This window comes from Ixodes scapularis, unplaced genomic scaffold (genome assembly GCF_016920785.2).
Source record: "Ixodes scapularis isolate PalLabHiFi unplaced genomic scaffold, ASM1692078v2 PGA_scaffold1__304_contigs__length_218370807, whole genome shotgun sequence".
NCBI classification, from domain to species: domain Eukaryota; kingdom Metazoa; phylum Arthropoda; class Arachnida; order Ixodida; family Ixodidae; genus Ixodes; species Ixodes scapularis.
The window spans coordinates 74,626,853-74,641,786 of NW_024609846.1; the positions used below are offsets into that span (position 1 = coordinate 74,626,853).

Genomic DNA, 14,934 nt, shown 5'->3' on the forward strand with positions numbered 1-14,934 from the left:
ATTTGAGGCGGGACCCACGGGAGTATATCACAGGCAGCGCTAAATGGACATGCTCAAGCCCGACGTGGAACCAACGGGAATATTGCAAGGACTGTCCCAGACCAATTTGTCCACGTGAGGCTTACGTGGGACGACGTTCATGCGCTATTCGGCTTTATCGATCTTGTTGTTCCCACAGCCCGGTGTTTACTAACACGGAATAACAAAGAAATTGAACCTGGCCATGCATGGTCTGGGCACGAGCGCTTCACTCTTACCAGTACTTTGGTTGCACGAGGAGCGGCCATTCGAATCGTCACCATCGATATCGTTGATCAAAAACAAACAAGAAAATTTGGTTTGTTGTCCCCACAGTTGAAGCGTGCCGCCAGAGGCGTGACTGTTCGATCTCGTCAGCTCCCCCTACCAATTTTTATGAGAAAACGGAAGCCGAAACAGCTTCTACTATTAATAATAATAGTATCGATTGCTTACATTTCGACTATAATTTTTTTTTAAATATTGAATTGTGTAGTTTTTATTGTTCTCGGGGGAACAAAACATATTGAAAAAGATGTGCAAAGAGTGATTATTCCCCCGCATGATGTTGTTACTAGGTGCACCACACACAAAAAAAGTCGACCATGTTCTTTTTCTAATAGTTAGGAACCTAGCTGTCTGAAATAAAGCATATTATTGCACAGGTGCAGCTACTTTGGACACCGAGATCTCCTTACTTGAGGCCGGTGAAGGGGCACTTACGAGTAGGGTTCATGAAGGACTTTGCCCTACAGCGGAATGCATTCGCAAATTCAGGCATGTTCCTAAGCGGACCGTTGACCCTGTACCAGGCGGGGCTCCTAACACCACCATCGGACATCCAGCTGAGGAAGCGTGGTGTCGCGTTCTCGCACAGGCTGGCTGCGTAGTAGACAAAAAACAGCCTAGGTGCGTCGAGCACGTCTCCGTTTCTGGCTCCCATTCGAAGCAGCGTGTCTGTCTTTCTAAGGTACTGAAGAAAAGCATCAAAGGCCAGCGGTACGGCCATGGTATCCCAGAGGTCCTGCCAAGGTCGAGAGGTCGCGTTGATGAGAGTGACCACTGTTTTGCGCAGCCAAGACATTCTCTTGTAGTCGCGTCCTACGCAGTCGCGAGAAGCTTCGAACGCGCGCAAAAACTTGCGCTTGTTTCGCCGGCCCTGGTCGTAGACGTGTGTCCAATCGCGGATTGTTGCGAAAAGTTCACCGAAAATCTTCGGCCCAATTCTTGCTATTTGGAGCGCTCCCGTGATGCTTTCGTTGTACAAGTTAAGACTAAACGTAGACGGCGGTATTTCGAGTGTCCTGTATGGGTAAGAAAGCCGTGGACGGCTGCTGAGAAAGCCGCCTTTACCGTTGCTTTCTTTCCAAAGCAACGGTGACCACTTTCTTGAGGACAGGGTTAGCCACCGATAAAATGTGGCGGAAACGGAAGGGATGTGCGCCGGGTAAGCCTGGGTCACGTGTCGCGTGAGGAACGTCTGGTTGATCAGTATCGCAGGTACGAGCGGTTCCCAGGAAATCGTGTCAAGTCCAGTTACCAGGCGGCCTCGTAGAGCGTTGTTGAAGAACCGCAAGCCGAGTACGTGGGCTCGAAAGGCCTGGCGAAGTAAGGACATAAGCCACTGGATAAAGGCACGTCCTCCAAGTACACTTTCCGAGAAGCCCTTGGATAAGAGTAGCGGAAGATTGGGCTCGAAGCGGTTCAACATACGCAGGCAGACCTTGCTTTGCCGCTGAGCGTAGTTCATCACTGGGAAGGTGGTATAGGCGACCGACCCTAAGTTCGCTCTCACTTTAGAGTCTTCGTTAAGAGGAAGCAGGAGAGCGGCGATGCGGAAGAGCACGTAATTGATCAGGTCGATCGGCGGCGGTAGGGCGTCGTCAACTGCTAAGCCAAACAGGTATTCGGGAGATGCCAGTTTGACCGGCGTGGAAGGTGGAAGGTTGGGCTCGTCCAGGACAGCACGTAAGAGGGGTAACCATTCGATCCGCATCATAACTGGAAGTTGGGACACCATGAGAGAAGAACAGCCGTCGAAGTCCTGGTCCCCGTAGTGTCGGAAGTAGTTGGCCAGGCGCTGCTCCACGGCAAAGATGTCCGTGCGGAAGCTGTGTCGAAAGTAAGCGAGTAGCGGATCCAGGTACTGTATTGACCCTCTTTGGAGGGCGTGGTCCTGCCGGGTACGAACGAGAAGGGTTGATGGCTCTTGCACTACTATGAGCGTGCCATTCTTCATCGCTTCCATCTTCAACCATGAAATGAAAAAGAACATCTAAAATTAAAAGATACGATAACACAAACCGGACTGGCTCGTACCCAGCTTTAATCGGAGCTCAAGCACGCGCTCCCGTACCTTCGACCGCATAGCCACATAAAGTTGTCCCCGAGTGTAGTACGTTTTTCGAAAACCGAACCCCGATTTTTTCAGAGTGACAGCTGTCACTAGCCCATCCTCCGGGTTCGTGATGGCGTGAGCGTGAACGAATTCCGTTTCCCCGCTAAGTTTAACGACAAATTGATGTCGCGTGACGTGACGTCACGGGACTTAGATAAATTCAGGATCCCCGCTAAATTTAGCCGAAAACTTACGTCACGTGACCTATGCACAAATTCAGGTTCCCACTATATTTCGCGGAAACATTGACGTCACGTGACGTTTGCCCCCCTTCAGTTTTCCCGCTAAATTGGGCGGAAAAATTGATGTCACGTGACCGGCGTCACGGGCCCTACAGGCAAATACAGGTTCCCCGCTAAATTCAGCATAAAAAATTGCGTCAGCTGACCTATCTATTAACCAGTTCCTCCGCTAAAATTGGGGGAAAAAGATGTCACATGAGCTGACGTCACGGGCTCTGCAAACATATACAGGTTCCCCGCTAAATTTAGCGGAAAAATTTACGTCACGTGATCTATGCACCCATTTTGTCTGCACGCTTAATTTGGCGGGAAAACACATCACGACTTTGCTGTCGGTGCCTAAACGCATCACGTTGTGTGATCGTCGCCCACGTGATGCTAAACGCATCGACGTGATGCTAAACGTATCACGTCGTGGTTGTGGGAACGTTGTAGAATATAATAGAATACTTTATTTCAGACATACATGTGCCATACATATTTCTGGGGGGCTGCAGCAAAAGAAGGCAAAAAAGCCCTCCGACGAGGCCGCCAGCCCTCCCCCCGCCCCCCCCCCCCCCCCCTTCCATAGCAGTCAACAGAAACAGCATTCAATAATTTAGCAACAAGATTGAAATAAACATAGGCATCAGTAAACCATTGCGATCAATATCATCCATATAAACATATGAACAAAAGCAATGCGTCACAAACCCCCCCCCCCCAAAAAAAAAAAAAAGAAGAAATTATGAAAGAAAAAGAAGAGAAAACTGTATTCATTGACATTAACATCGTCATTATCAACCAAATCCTTCAGCGCACGTCTGGCATTAACACATCACAACACCTCGTAACACAATGAAAGACATAATGAAGGCACTATATTTGCAATAGGAGCACATAGAAGTTTCAATTTTTTACAATAATCTAAGGTAGGCGATCAGCTTCAATGAAATATGTTGACTTTTCCTGAACGCGTGGATTGTTCTACACGGCTGTGCTATTTGTACGATTGTTGGGTGTTTATTTAGTATGTTAGGAATTTGGTAATCTAGTTTTTTTTAGTTCCATAGTTAGTTCTAACATTTGGTTCTGTATGATTGGTACTCCTGAGATCGTATTCCGCAGGTTTATGAAGATAAGTACCAAGGAAATGTGTCTCATCGTGCTTGATCTGATCAAAAACTATGATCGCCAATTTGTGAGCGAGAACATGTTCTATTGGTAAAAACTTGTATTTTTCGAATGAGGGTGCTGTATGTTCGATGTAGCCTAAGTTGTCAATAATTCTTACAGCCTTCTTTTGTAAAATGAATATTTTCTCAGTGTTTGTTTTCGTTGTTGTGCCCCACACTAAAGGACAATATTGTAACCAACAATATACAAGAGCGTAGTACAGGTTTAGTTTGAGGCAGTTTGGTAGTAATTCCCTTAATTTGCGCAGCATTCCAATTGAACGTGAAATGTTACAACATCATGGCTCAATTAAGAATTCGGACCATCTTTTTAGACTGCAGCTCTTAGTAGCCCGTTTCCGGCTTGAGCGGCGTCGCCGTCGGCGTAACCGCAGGGTTGCATTACGGAACGTTTCTCATAATGATGTCCCACATAACGTCACACGTGACGTCACGAGGGTCACGAGCGACTTCACGAAGGTTACTCGTGAAGCTCACCACGAGGGTCACGAGCCACGTCACGAAGGTCACTCCTGAAGCTCACCACGAGGGTCACGACCATCACGAGGCCTTCACGAGTGTCGTCACGAGGGTCACGCGTGACGTCTCGAGGGAGGGAGAGGAGGAGATAGAGAGGAGGAAGGATGGACGGGGGAAGGGGGAGGATAAGGAGAGGAGGAAGAGGGGAGGAAGAGAGTGTACGGAGGAGGGCGAGGGGAATACTTTCCTCTCCGTACCGTCTCCACCTCCTCCTCAAAAGCTGCGCTCTAATTCGGCATTACGGGAAATTGTGAACGTCTTTCATATTTTTTTTTTATATGTAACACAGCGTTTAGAGATGATTTACAGTCCACAAATATTTCCAGTCTGTGGAATTTTAAGTATTGATGTAGTTAGCAGCTACAGGGTATGCGGAAGGGTGCTGGCTGTGGCCATTTATAAAAAAAAAAAAATAAGTTCACACATCAAATCGGCGAAAAATTGGGCCTAGAGCGGGGCCCGTTCCTGGCCCAATTTTTCGGCTGCCCTCTTCCGCTTTCCCTGTCCCTAACTTTGATGGTATAAATTTAATTATCACTCTCTCCCTTCTTCGTTTTTAATATTACTACGGCTGCACTTGTCAATCGTCCCTCACTCACAATGTTTATACGGTGCAGTCTGTCCCCATGGGGAGGAGTGGTGTCCCAAATACCTTGGAAGACGGGCCCTTTTCGACATTTGCAAGCTGAAATGACGTGCCACGTCACTGCCGCTACTCGGAACTACCATGGGCTTTAAATCAGCAACGGCTGTCGTCTACCCAGTTAAGCGAATTCGAAACTGACAGGAAAAAACGGAGAGCCGGTCAAAAATTGAGTACGCCGAAACCAGAGGTCAAGATTTTCTAATATAAAAAAAAGGAAAGAAGAACAGAGATGGTCTATTTGGTCAAGCCGCCGCCCCGGATAGGCGGGTTGCGGGTTCGATCCCCGCTCCTGGCCGAATTTTTCGCAGGCTCCCTTTCCTGTTCCATTCCCCTAACGCTGATGAAATTAATTGAATATTCACTCCCTTCCCTGTTCGTTTTCAATATATATATATATATATATATATATATATATATATACAACGGGCATGGTGGCGGGAGACCGAAGGCGTGGGTATATATGCTTATATATAGGCTTCCTGACGAAGGCCGGACTCCGGCCGAAACGTCCAAGATTAAATCTTCCGTTGTTGCTGTTTTCACTAAGGGTTTTTTTCTTCTCAGTTATATATATATATATATATATATATATATATATATATATATATATATATATATATATATATATATATATATATATATATTATATATATATATATATATATATATATATATAAACGAATATGTGCAGATGAATGAACCATAATTAACCCAATGAATCAAAGAATTGAAGTTTTCAGGAACCCGCCGAAAGCCAAAAAACGGCGGAGCCATTTTTATATATATGTATATAAAAATGTATATATATATATATATATAATATATATATATATTATATATATATATATATATCTTCATCTGCATATGTTCGTTTATTTCCTCCTCGGAGACCACGTACGATAATCAAAAAGTGCCCGTGATGTGTATTCTATAACGTGGCTTTGACTCTCAAAGATGATGATGACTCCGTGTTTCTAAAAGCTCATAAACAAAAAGAATAATACATGTACACGTGACGAGACAAATAGTGGAAGGATTTCTGGAGTACAACGAGCATGTACCACTTGACAACAAGCGTCGTACAGCGTTCCACACGGCGGCTTGTGCTTCCAGAACACCTCTGATTGTATACATTTCGTTTCTTGTGCATTAATAAGACAGATAGGAAACACCAGAAAGCCAAGGTGGAGTGGTGTAGCGGTGTAGTGGTCAGCACACCCGACTGGACATTGGGAGACACAGAGTTCAAATCCTGGTTCCTTCTTTTGGCTTTCGGCGGGTTCGTAAAACTTTGATTCTTTGGTTCATTGAATTAAGTAGGGTTTATTCGTATGCATATGTTCTTGTATATATATATATATATTTCTTCTTAGGAGTATATCAACAATAACGGTCTGTGCACTCGTTATTTGATGAAGAGCGGTCCCCGCTCGAAACGTCGTAATAAACATCGAATTAGTTACTCCGACAGTACGCCCCATCTTTGGCTTATATATATATATATATATATATATATATATATATATATATATATATATAGAAAACGAAATGAAAAATATATTAAATATTTCAATATATATATTGAAAAAATTGTAAAAGATGCAAAGCATGTCAGTAGGCCTATACGCTTTGGATTCTCGTTGAGCTAATTAACAACACCTAAAAGTAAAATAAAATGTGTTCTACTTTTATAACAAAAACTGCAAATAATGAATTATATACGTTGTCCCTGTGAGTAAAAAACTGTTTTGACTTAAAGGAAGCTGACAGGGAAAGCAGGTTGAACAGAACAGCGCGTGCAAAGACAAGGACAGAGAAAAGGAACATGCAGGACACACAAGCGCTTGTGTGTCCTGCATGTTCCTTTTCTCTGTTCTTGTCTTTGTGTGCGCTGTTCTGTTCAACATGTCATCATACCAACTCGCCCAACTTACAACACTTCTGCAGGGAAAGCAGGCCAGAGCAATTTCCCTCCCTGTCCAACTACCAGCAACAGGTGATCGACGTGCTGCCGTGGTGATGAGCGTGGCCTTTAGTTACTTTGCTATGCCTTTATGGCGGGCTCAGTAGCCCGGTTTCATCGTTCAATTGATTTGTCACGTTTTCTATGCAGAAACAAATTATGTTCTATTGTAGTTTAGGAATTCGTAATGGATTAAAATATTCCTACTATATTTGTAGAAATGCGAGATTTTATTCCCACCTTCGAGATTTTGAAGACAGCGTCAATGCCCAGGAGTCGATTCGCCGTACCAAGGATGACCGAGAGCTGAGTGGACGAGACGTACTTCTCCCACGTTGCGTTCAGTTGAGCGACGCCAAGCGATTCCCTGAAGAGATCCAGCAGGTCGTGGTAAACCCGCGGCCTCGGAGAGAGACACTCGCGGAACAGGAAGCGCAGCTCCGCGTATTCCGTGCGCTTGTCTTTGATAGCCGCGACGAGCATATTCCCGTAGGTCTCTTCCATGATATCATCGGTAGACAGGCTCTCCTGACCGGGTTTCAGCGGATGAGCCTCAATCCAGTTGCGACAGACGTGCTCGTAGAAGTCGTCGCAGGGGTCCACTGAGCTGTTAAGCTGTCGCAGAACAATACGGGACTGCTCCAGACAAGCGGCCGACACGCAGGGTCCCCAAGGGATGGCAACATCCGCGGCTTCTTCCGCTGTGGAAGACAAGTCTACATCGCTGGATTTTGATCTCGGGCCTAAAGACAGAAGCGACACTATCAGCGACGGTGTTTCCGGAGCCGACGCCCAGACAAATGTGCTAATGACGGCTGCTGCGAGCAAGAAGGCGAAAAGAAATATAGTGGCTTCCCAGCAGAGTGTAGCCGGACTGCAAATGCACTTGGTGACGAGCACGTCGTTGGTTATGGGAGGGTTTTCGCTTATTGCAAGGTCGGTGACAACTTGTCGCGATTCCGCCACGTAGGTTTCACTTTCCGAGCTACTCGTGGAGCTATTCTCTTCGCTCGCGGTGCTGTAGTTGCTGCTGTCCGTGGTCGGGCTGGGACTGTGAACGCCGGGGCGGCCTGCCCGAGTCATGCCGTTGAGGTTCGACGTGGCTGATGTAAACCTAGCCGGACAGATCGACTGATTAGCCTGCAGGGCCAGCAGGGCCTATTGGAAGCAGAGCTCGAGATGGCACTCGAGCCGTGAAGCTGAGGCAAGTGCGCAGCTGCATTTCTTTTTTTTTTTTTTGGCTCGTGCACACCATACTCTTGCACTGATGTCGCATTAACAGCCATTGCGAAGGCCTTGATACCGAGCGTGTTACATTCTGTAGCGTAAATTTCACGCCATCATGTCTTTTTTTTTTTTGAAGAACTAGAAAGTACCACCAGCAGAATGCGATGTCGTTACGTGCAAGCCATGCATTACTCTAGTATTACACTACAAAAAGAAACAAAAAAACTTGAGCTTGTTTTTATCGCGCCGCCAACGAGCGCATTACAATTTCAACAACGTTTTACAATGTCTTTTTGGGCGGACATCGGGCGGACATTTTACAATGTCCGCCCGATGCCCGGCATCGGGGGCTCGTGCTCCTGCTCGTGAGCTTACGCGCTCACGTGCTCCTCTGCTCGTGTAGAGAAAAAAAAAAACAAAAAAAAAAAAACGCATCTCCACGTGGTGAATGATGTTGATTGGGGCGAAGCTCTGGTGGCGCTTGTCTGCGTATACGGTGAGCCGCAGCATGCCGAGCCTTTCGTTCGTTTTCATCCATGTCAGAAAGAGAATGTGTGGTATGGAGCTTGGTTATATACGCATTTGAGCATTTGACCGCAGCGTGACATGGATGGAAACGAACGAAAGGCTCGGCATGCTGCGGCTCAGCGTGTACGCAGGCAAGCACTACCAGAGCTTTGCCCCAATCAACATCATTCACCACGTGGAAATGTTTTTTTTTTATGTCTTGGTTATGCCAGAACGTTCACCTCTCATTACTCTTCGATTCAATCTGAATCAGGAAAATTATGCAGCAATTCCATTTGTCACCAACAATATATCGGTAGCTAGCGCATTTTAGTTACTTGGGAGGTCAGGATCCACGCAGCTGCGACATCATCACTTACAGTAAATGTTAGAGATGCAATTAGCACTTGCGCATCAGGGTCCGTTTTGCCCGAAGCCGGTTAACTTTAACTGCAGTAAAAGGTTAACCGCCCTTCCCTAGGTGCATACAAGTGCCTAGTCACGTTTGACGAAAGCTTGACCAACTCAATACTCGTAGACGAGGGCTCGATGAATGACAGCTCCGTGTCTCATTATGGTGTGGTAGCTGGTGTCACCCACTGGTTGTAGTGAATATAAGTGGCTTTCGTAGAAAAGTTCCCGAAAAGGGGGGACCCACTGGGGGACCCAAGAACGCGCGCTACCGGGTTTTGAGACGCAGCGCGGCATACATCTGAGCTTAAGAAACACTTTTTGTAGCTCGCGGTGCATATATTGGGTAAGCTAAAACTAAATTGACCCTTGTTTGAAAAGTTTCTAAATGTTTGGCTGTCGAAAGTAAAGTCAAGCCTCGTTGAAATTTTCTTTTAAGTTCGAAAGAGGACGACGAAGTTTAGTCCTAGAAACGATGAGGAAGAAGGGAGCAGTGAAAGTCGGGCCGTACACCGGCAGCATGGTTGGCCTGCATGTAAGGACTGTATATAACACCACCATAAAGTGAAAACCGTGTAGGTCGGTTTCAGTAAATGTGGTATTCGTAGTCGGCGAGGAAAGAAAGCACAGCCGTCCATGTTAACTAAGTAACTCCTCCTTCTTCTAAGCCCCAGGGCTTATACCACATCTTCCCCTCTTTATTTTTCCGGCTTTTCTTTTGTATCTACAGGTTCAGTCTTTGGACGGGCTAAACTACGCATCCGCTTCTTGTGACTGGAAGTTGGGAAGTCGACGGCACCGGGCACGACAATGCTTGATTGCGAACGGTCTCGTCAGCTGCTCGTGCGTTCCCTATGGGTATTTCCATTGGAATTAAGAGGAATCTGTACCGTCACACTTCCCCTCTTGGCGTCTTTACTATCTAGGACCTGGGCGGTCCTGCAGTTCTCTTCACGAGTCCGTCGGTCTTCTGGTCAGTGATCCACACTTTTTCCCCTTCCTCAATTGGCTTCAAGGGGCGTGCATCGTGTCTCTTGTAGAAGTTGGTTTTCTGTGTTTGTCCTTTTACTCCCATTCCCGGAGCTCTGTGTGATCGGGAGTTTTTGGCTCCAGAAGGTGGTTTGCTACTGGAAGGGACGGGCCAATGCGGCGTCCCATCAGAAGTTCTGCAGGGCTCAAGCCATTCCCCAGTGGCGTTGCTCGGTATGCCTGCAGTGCCCGATAGGCATCATCAGTTTTTTTTCAGCTGACCTTAATTATCTTCACGCCAGCTTTCACGAACCCGTTGCTCTGCGAAAACTTAGGGATGGATGTAAGATGATGAAACTTCAACTCTCGCGCAAACTGTGTAAACTTGGAGTTCACCAGTCGTTGAAACTGAGGTCCGTTGTCACTGTGCATAATCTCTGGTGTACCATGCCCTGCGAACATGGACTTCAGGTAATTAATTACTGAGCTCGCTGACAAACTGCTCAAAGGAGTCACCACTGGGTACCTTGAGTAGTAGTCCGTAAGAAGTAGATACCACTTCAGTTGCAAGTAGAAGAGATCCATCCCGACACGCTGCCAAGGTCTGTCTGAAAATATAGTAGGGATGAGAGGTTCAGGGCGATTGCTTCTCTCCTGAATGCAGCGTGTGCATTGTCTCACATACGCTTCTATTTGTGTAGACAGTCGTGGCCACTAGACAGACTCTTTCGCTCGAGCTCGACACCTGGTGGTACCTTAATGACCTTCATGTATACTCTCCAGTATCTCTTTTTGTAATAAGAATGGAATGATGATACTGGGCCTTCTCATACGGAGTTTCCTTCAACGGCAATCTCGCTTCTGTGTTGTCAGTAATGCACACATTTGGTGTCCACAGAGCTTTTTGAGGGTCAGCCATGCATGCTGCAGTTCCTTAGCAGCTGGCAGGTGTCATCACTTACTTGCTTTTCTTGAATTTGTTTTAGTCTATTTGGTGATGCTGGTAGACTGAGAGTAATACCTTTTACATAGGCTGCTATTTTGCCTTACATTCGTTTGCCTGGGTCCGACTTTGGTGGGTTTCTTGAGAGCGTATCTGTAGTCACCAGATATTTGCGTGGGATGTGTCTAGTCTCGTACGAGTACCTCATCATTCTGAGCTTCATGCGTTGGAGTCTTCGTGTGATGTCCTCCAAGCGCTGTGATGTCAATATCGGAACCAGGGGCTTATGATCTGTCTTAATCATAATTTTCATACCCGTGATGATGTCCCGAAATCTCTCGCAACCCCATACTACAGCTAGCCCTTCTTTTTCTATCTGGGCGCAGCGCCTCTCTGCCTCGCTCATTGTCCGCGACGCATAAGCTACAGGTTTATACTGTCCATTTTCTTTTTCCTGGCGAAGTACCGCCCGAATTCCGAAAGATGGCGCATCAGTGCACAGCACAGCTGGCTTCTTGGGTCCGAATAAAGCTAGTACTGGACTTGAGGTGATTGCCAGTTTCAACTTTACGAAAGATCGCTGTTGGTCTTCTCCACAGCTCCAGTGATTTTTAGAGCTAAGAAGTGTGGTCAGCGCATATGACACTTGACGTTCAAAGGTGTCTTCATTTCTTTGACAGCTTCCACCTTTGCTTCGTCAGAGTGAATTCCTTAGTCAATGATATGTCCCAAGAACTTGATGCGCGTGACTCCAAACTGACTTCTGTTCACGTTCAACGTTATGCCTGTTTGTTGAAGACGGAATAAGACAGCTCGAAGTCGCTTACCGTATTCCTGTCTAACTACCCATACACGAGAATGTCGTTCATATTACATACGTTTCCTTCGATGTCAATCAGGACGTGACTTATCTTGCGTTGGTAAAACTCTGGAGCAGATGTGATTATAAACGGCAGTCGCTTAAACTTGTATCTTCCGAAAGGTGTAAGAATGTTGTCAGGATTTGTGATTCTTCGGCGAGCTCGAATTGCCAAAACCATGAATTTGCGTCCATTTTCGAGAAACATTTTGCTCGCAACATGTAACATAGCTTATTATCGAAACAATCTACGACAAAAAAAAAAAAAAAAAAAAAGGTGCGTACGACAAAACAGAAGAGTTCGTATTCACGAACAGAAATTGTAAGTTTTCCGTAAGCCACGATGAAATCCTACGACAGCTCGAGAGGGTTACGCATTTTTTACAATCCTATCCAAATGGCCAGCAACATCGTTCGCTTATACGTAGTCGCGACGGGAATTTCTATGTGCCCCCCGCGCGCGTCCCGACTTCAAGCTGCAAGAAAAAAAAGTACTTAAAACTGAAAGCCCCGGAGACAAACACTGAAAGGACGGATACCGGAAAAAGCTACAAGGATTCCAACGACCAAGCGACCGCTAAGGACTAGTGAGGAACGCTAGGCCTAGCAAGGCACTCCGACCCAACGTTGCTCCGACGCCGCCCGAGGAGAAGGCGTACTGCCCACGACCGGCTGGCTTCCTGAATGGAATTTGCACATGAGAACTTTTTTGACCCCTCCCTTATAACTAGTTTGAACCCTGATCTATATTTTGGGCTAGGAAGGTCAGACTTTCCACTCGCCGTCCCTAGCTTGTCTTCAGATGCCGCGGTGGCGAACGCTCTCTTCGGAAAAGGACACTTTCCTCAATTCTATCTACTTTCTTGTGTAATTTTTTTTGCTTATTTTTTGTGTCTCAAGATGACCCCCATTTTTATATAAGGCACTTAAGTACAACATATAGCATGCTCACTAACAGTTATGCATTCATAAGAACATGCATACACCCACGCCTACAATCTTATAAAAAAGGTTTAAAACGATATGGTAGCTATGTATAGTATACAACAGGGATGGGCAAAATACATGCAAATATTTATCGAAATACAAATACAAAATGCTTCATCAAAAATATATTTAACTACAAATCTAATTAAATTTCTAAAAAAGCATTTAAGTACAAGATACAAATACAACAAAATGTATTTGGTCTCCTCCAAATACGTTTCCAACTGCATTCCTCAAAATTTGCGTCAGCGACTTCAGGGCAGCTGCAACGGGTTTCTAGTTATCTCATTTTAATTTTGCATCGCACACTCGGGAGGTAGTGTGCGAGGCGCTAATAACGTAATAGGAATATAATCAAAAATAAATGTAATCAGCTTGGACTTAATAGGTGAAAAAAGTACAGAGCTTCAAGCAGCTTTTTTTGTCGATTACATTTTGGTATAGACCAACAAAGAATCGAGACGACCAAGACGTGCAGCACTTGCTAGAGAATTTTTTATTGTTGCAACTCACACCAGTTACGAAAATCTGGACTACCCGCGCATTTAGAATGTTGCAGGCAAAAATATGGATGGAAATCAGGCTGGAAAACATCACAGTTGTCACAGGCACTTATTTAGCCAATCTGCCTGTGAACATCGATTTCGTCACTTTTCTTGCCCTGGACTAGCACCGTAATCACAAAGTCACTAAACGCTCGTGCTTGATTGAGAGAGACTGCATTCGGCGCAGAACGTAGTTTTCTTCCTGCTCTAGACAGCGTCTTTGAAATAAAGCCGGAGGAGAAAAAGAAAAAAAAGCCCCATGGCCGAATAAAGGATGGAGACTATATCTTACAACCAGATGCATAAAAACAAGATGTATTTTCGCCCACAAAATTGTATTGAATTACAATTGTATTTGAAATACCTACGTTTTAGTATCTAAATACACACGTCAAATACATTACCCAATTTGTAATTAAATACAAATCCAAAATACACGAAGTATTTGAAATACTGCCCATCCCTGGTATACAAGAATGACTCAACCTCAGGTTTAAAATGTTCGTAATTAGCAAAAATATCCAGAGAGTCGAACATGTCATTAAAATCAAGTTGCATGTGAGTAATGGGACATAGCTTCTCCTGACGGAAAGGATAAAACATCTTTGTTACTTAAAACTATTCCACGTGGGATTGCGTTTGAAGTGTAGTGCTTTATTGAACATTAAAAATATGTATAACTTTTACGGTAAACCTGTCAAGCACAAAAACATAAGACTTTAGCGAAATGCCGTGTTAAGTTATAGTTCAAAATTAAAATAGTATCAACCCCGCGATTGAGTTCCAAACCTATACGACGTAAGATATATAAAATTTTCAGTTCTATTAATTCACCAGGCGGATGCCGGGCCCTTCCTATGACTCGTCAATTTGTCATCTCCAGTGTCTGTGAGGGGATTGTTTCTTGCGGTACGGATATTCTCTGAATCTCTCGCAGTACTCCATTAGAACGGTGTGGTTAAGGAAGGCATCAGGACTCAATTCATGATGCCAGTTCATTGCCTCGTAGAGCAGGAAGTCGACGTATGTGAGCCTGGTCCCGAGGACCCACTGTCGTCCTTCCAAGTACTCCGCCCAGGGTTCCAGCATGCTTCCCATGTTCTTCCTGTAGTTGTTCAACAAGCATCCAGAAGCAGGATTTGTGGTGATGGCGATGGCCAGGTTGGTCGACAGCTCCTGAGCCCACTGCTCCAAGTCTTTAAGCTGAGCGGCTTCCTGGACCGACCTGTGGGAATGGTTGTAACGAGAATGTTAACAGCATAGTTTTCTGCTAGACCCACCATTTAAAGTCCAAATAAATCATACTTCCTTTCTGCATCTTAATTTTTGGCTGTTAGACGTTGCCTTTTTATATCTGCTTTCAGTAAAACTATATACAGCCACTGACAGCTTAACAAAAACTGGACGTGACGACTCCCGCGCAGCCTATTCATGCTTCGGAGCCAATGAAAATGCGACATTACCAGGTAAGTACACAGAGGAGCAAATGAGAAAGCAAGGAGAGAGAAGATAATAAGCCACCTCC

General features: G+C 45.3%; 2 protein-coding genes across 2 annotated transcripts; both read right to left on the bottom strand.

Annotated features, from left to right (window-relative positions):
• Window positions 1-712: 712 nt before the first annotated feature.
• LOC120840192 (endothelin-converting enzyme 1-like) lies at window positions 713-8,044 on the bottom strand. Its single transcript, XM_040210596.2, has 2 exons — window positions 7,202-8,044; window positions 713-2,293 (listed from the first exon to the last, which is right to left on the bottom strand). Exons 1-2 carry the CDS (start codon window positions 8,042-8,044, stop codon window positions 713-715), a joined length of 2,424 nt encoding a protein of 807 aa, XP_040066530.2.
• Window positions 8,045-14,282: 6,238 nt separating this feature from the next.
• On the bottom strand, window positions 14,283-14,727 carry LOC120840193 (glutathione S-transferase class-mu 26 kDa isozyme 7-like). Its single transcript, XM_040210597.2, has 2 exons — window positions 14,690-14,727; window positions 14,283-14,634 (listed from the first exon to the last, which is right to left on the bottom strand). The coding sequence occupies exons 1-2, from the start codon at window positions 14,725-14,727 to the stop codon at window positions 14,283-14,285; spliced, it is 390 nt and encodes a 129-aa protein (XP_040066531.2).
• Between the last annotated feature and the right edge of the window lie 207 nt (window positions 14,728-14,934).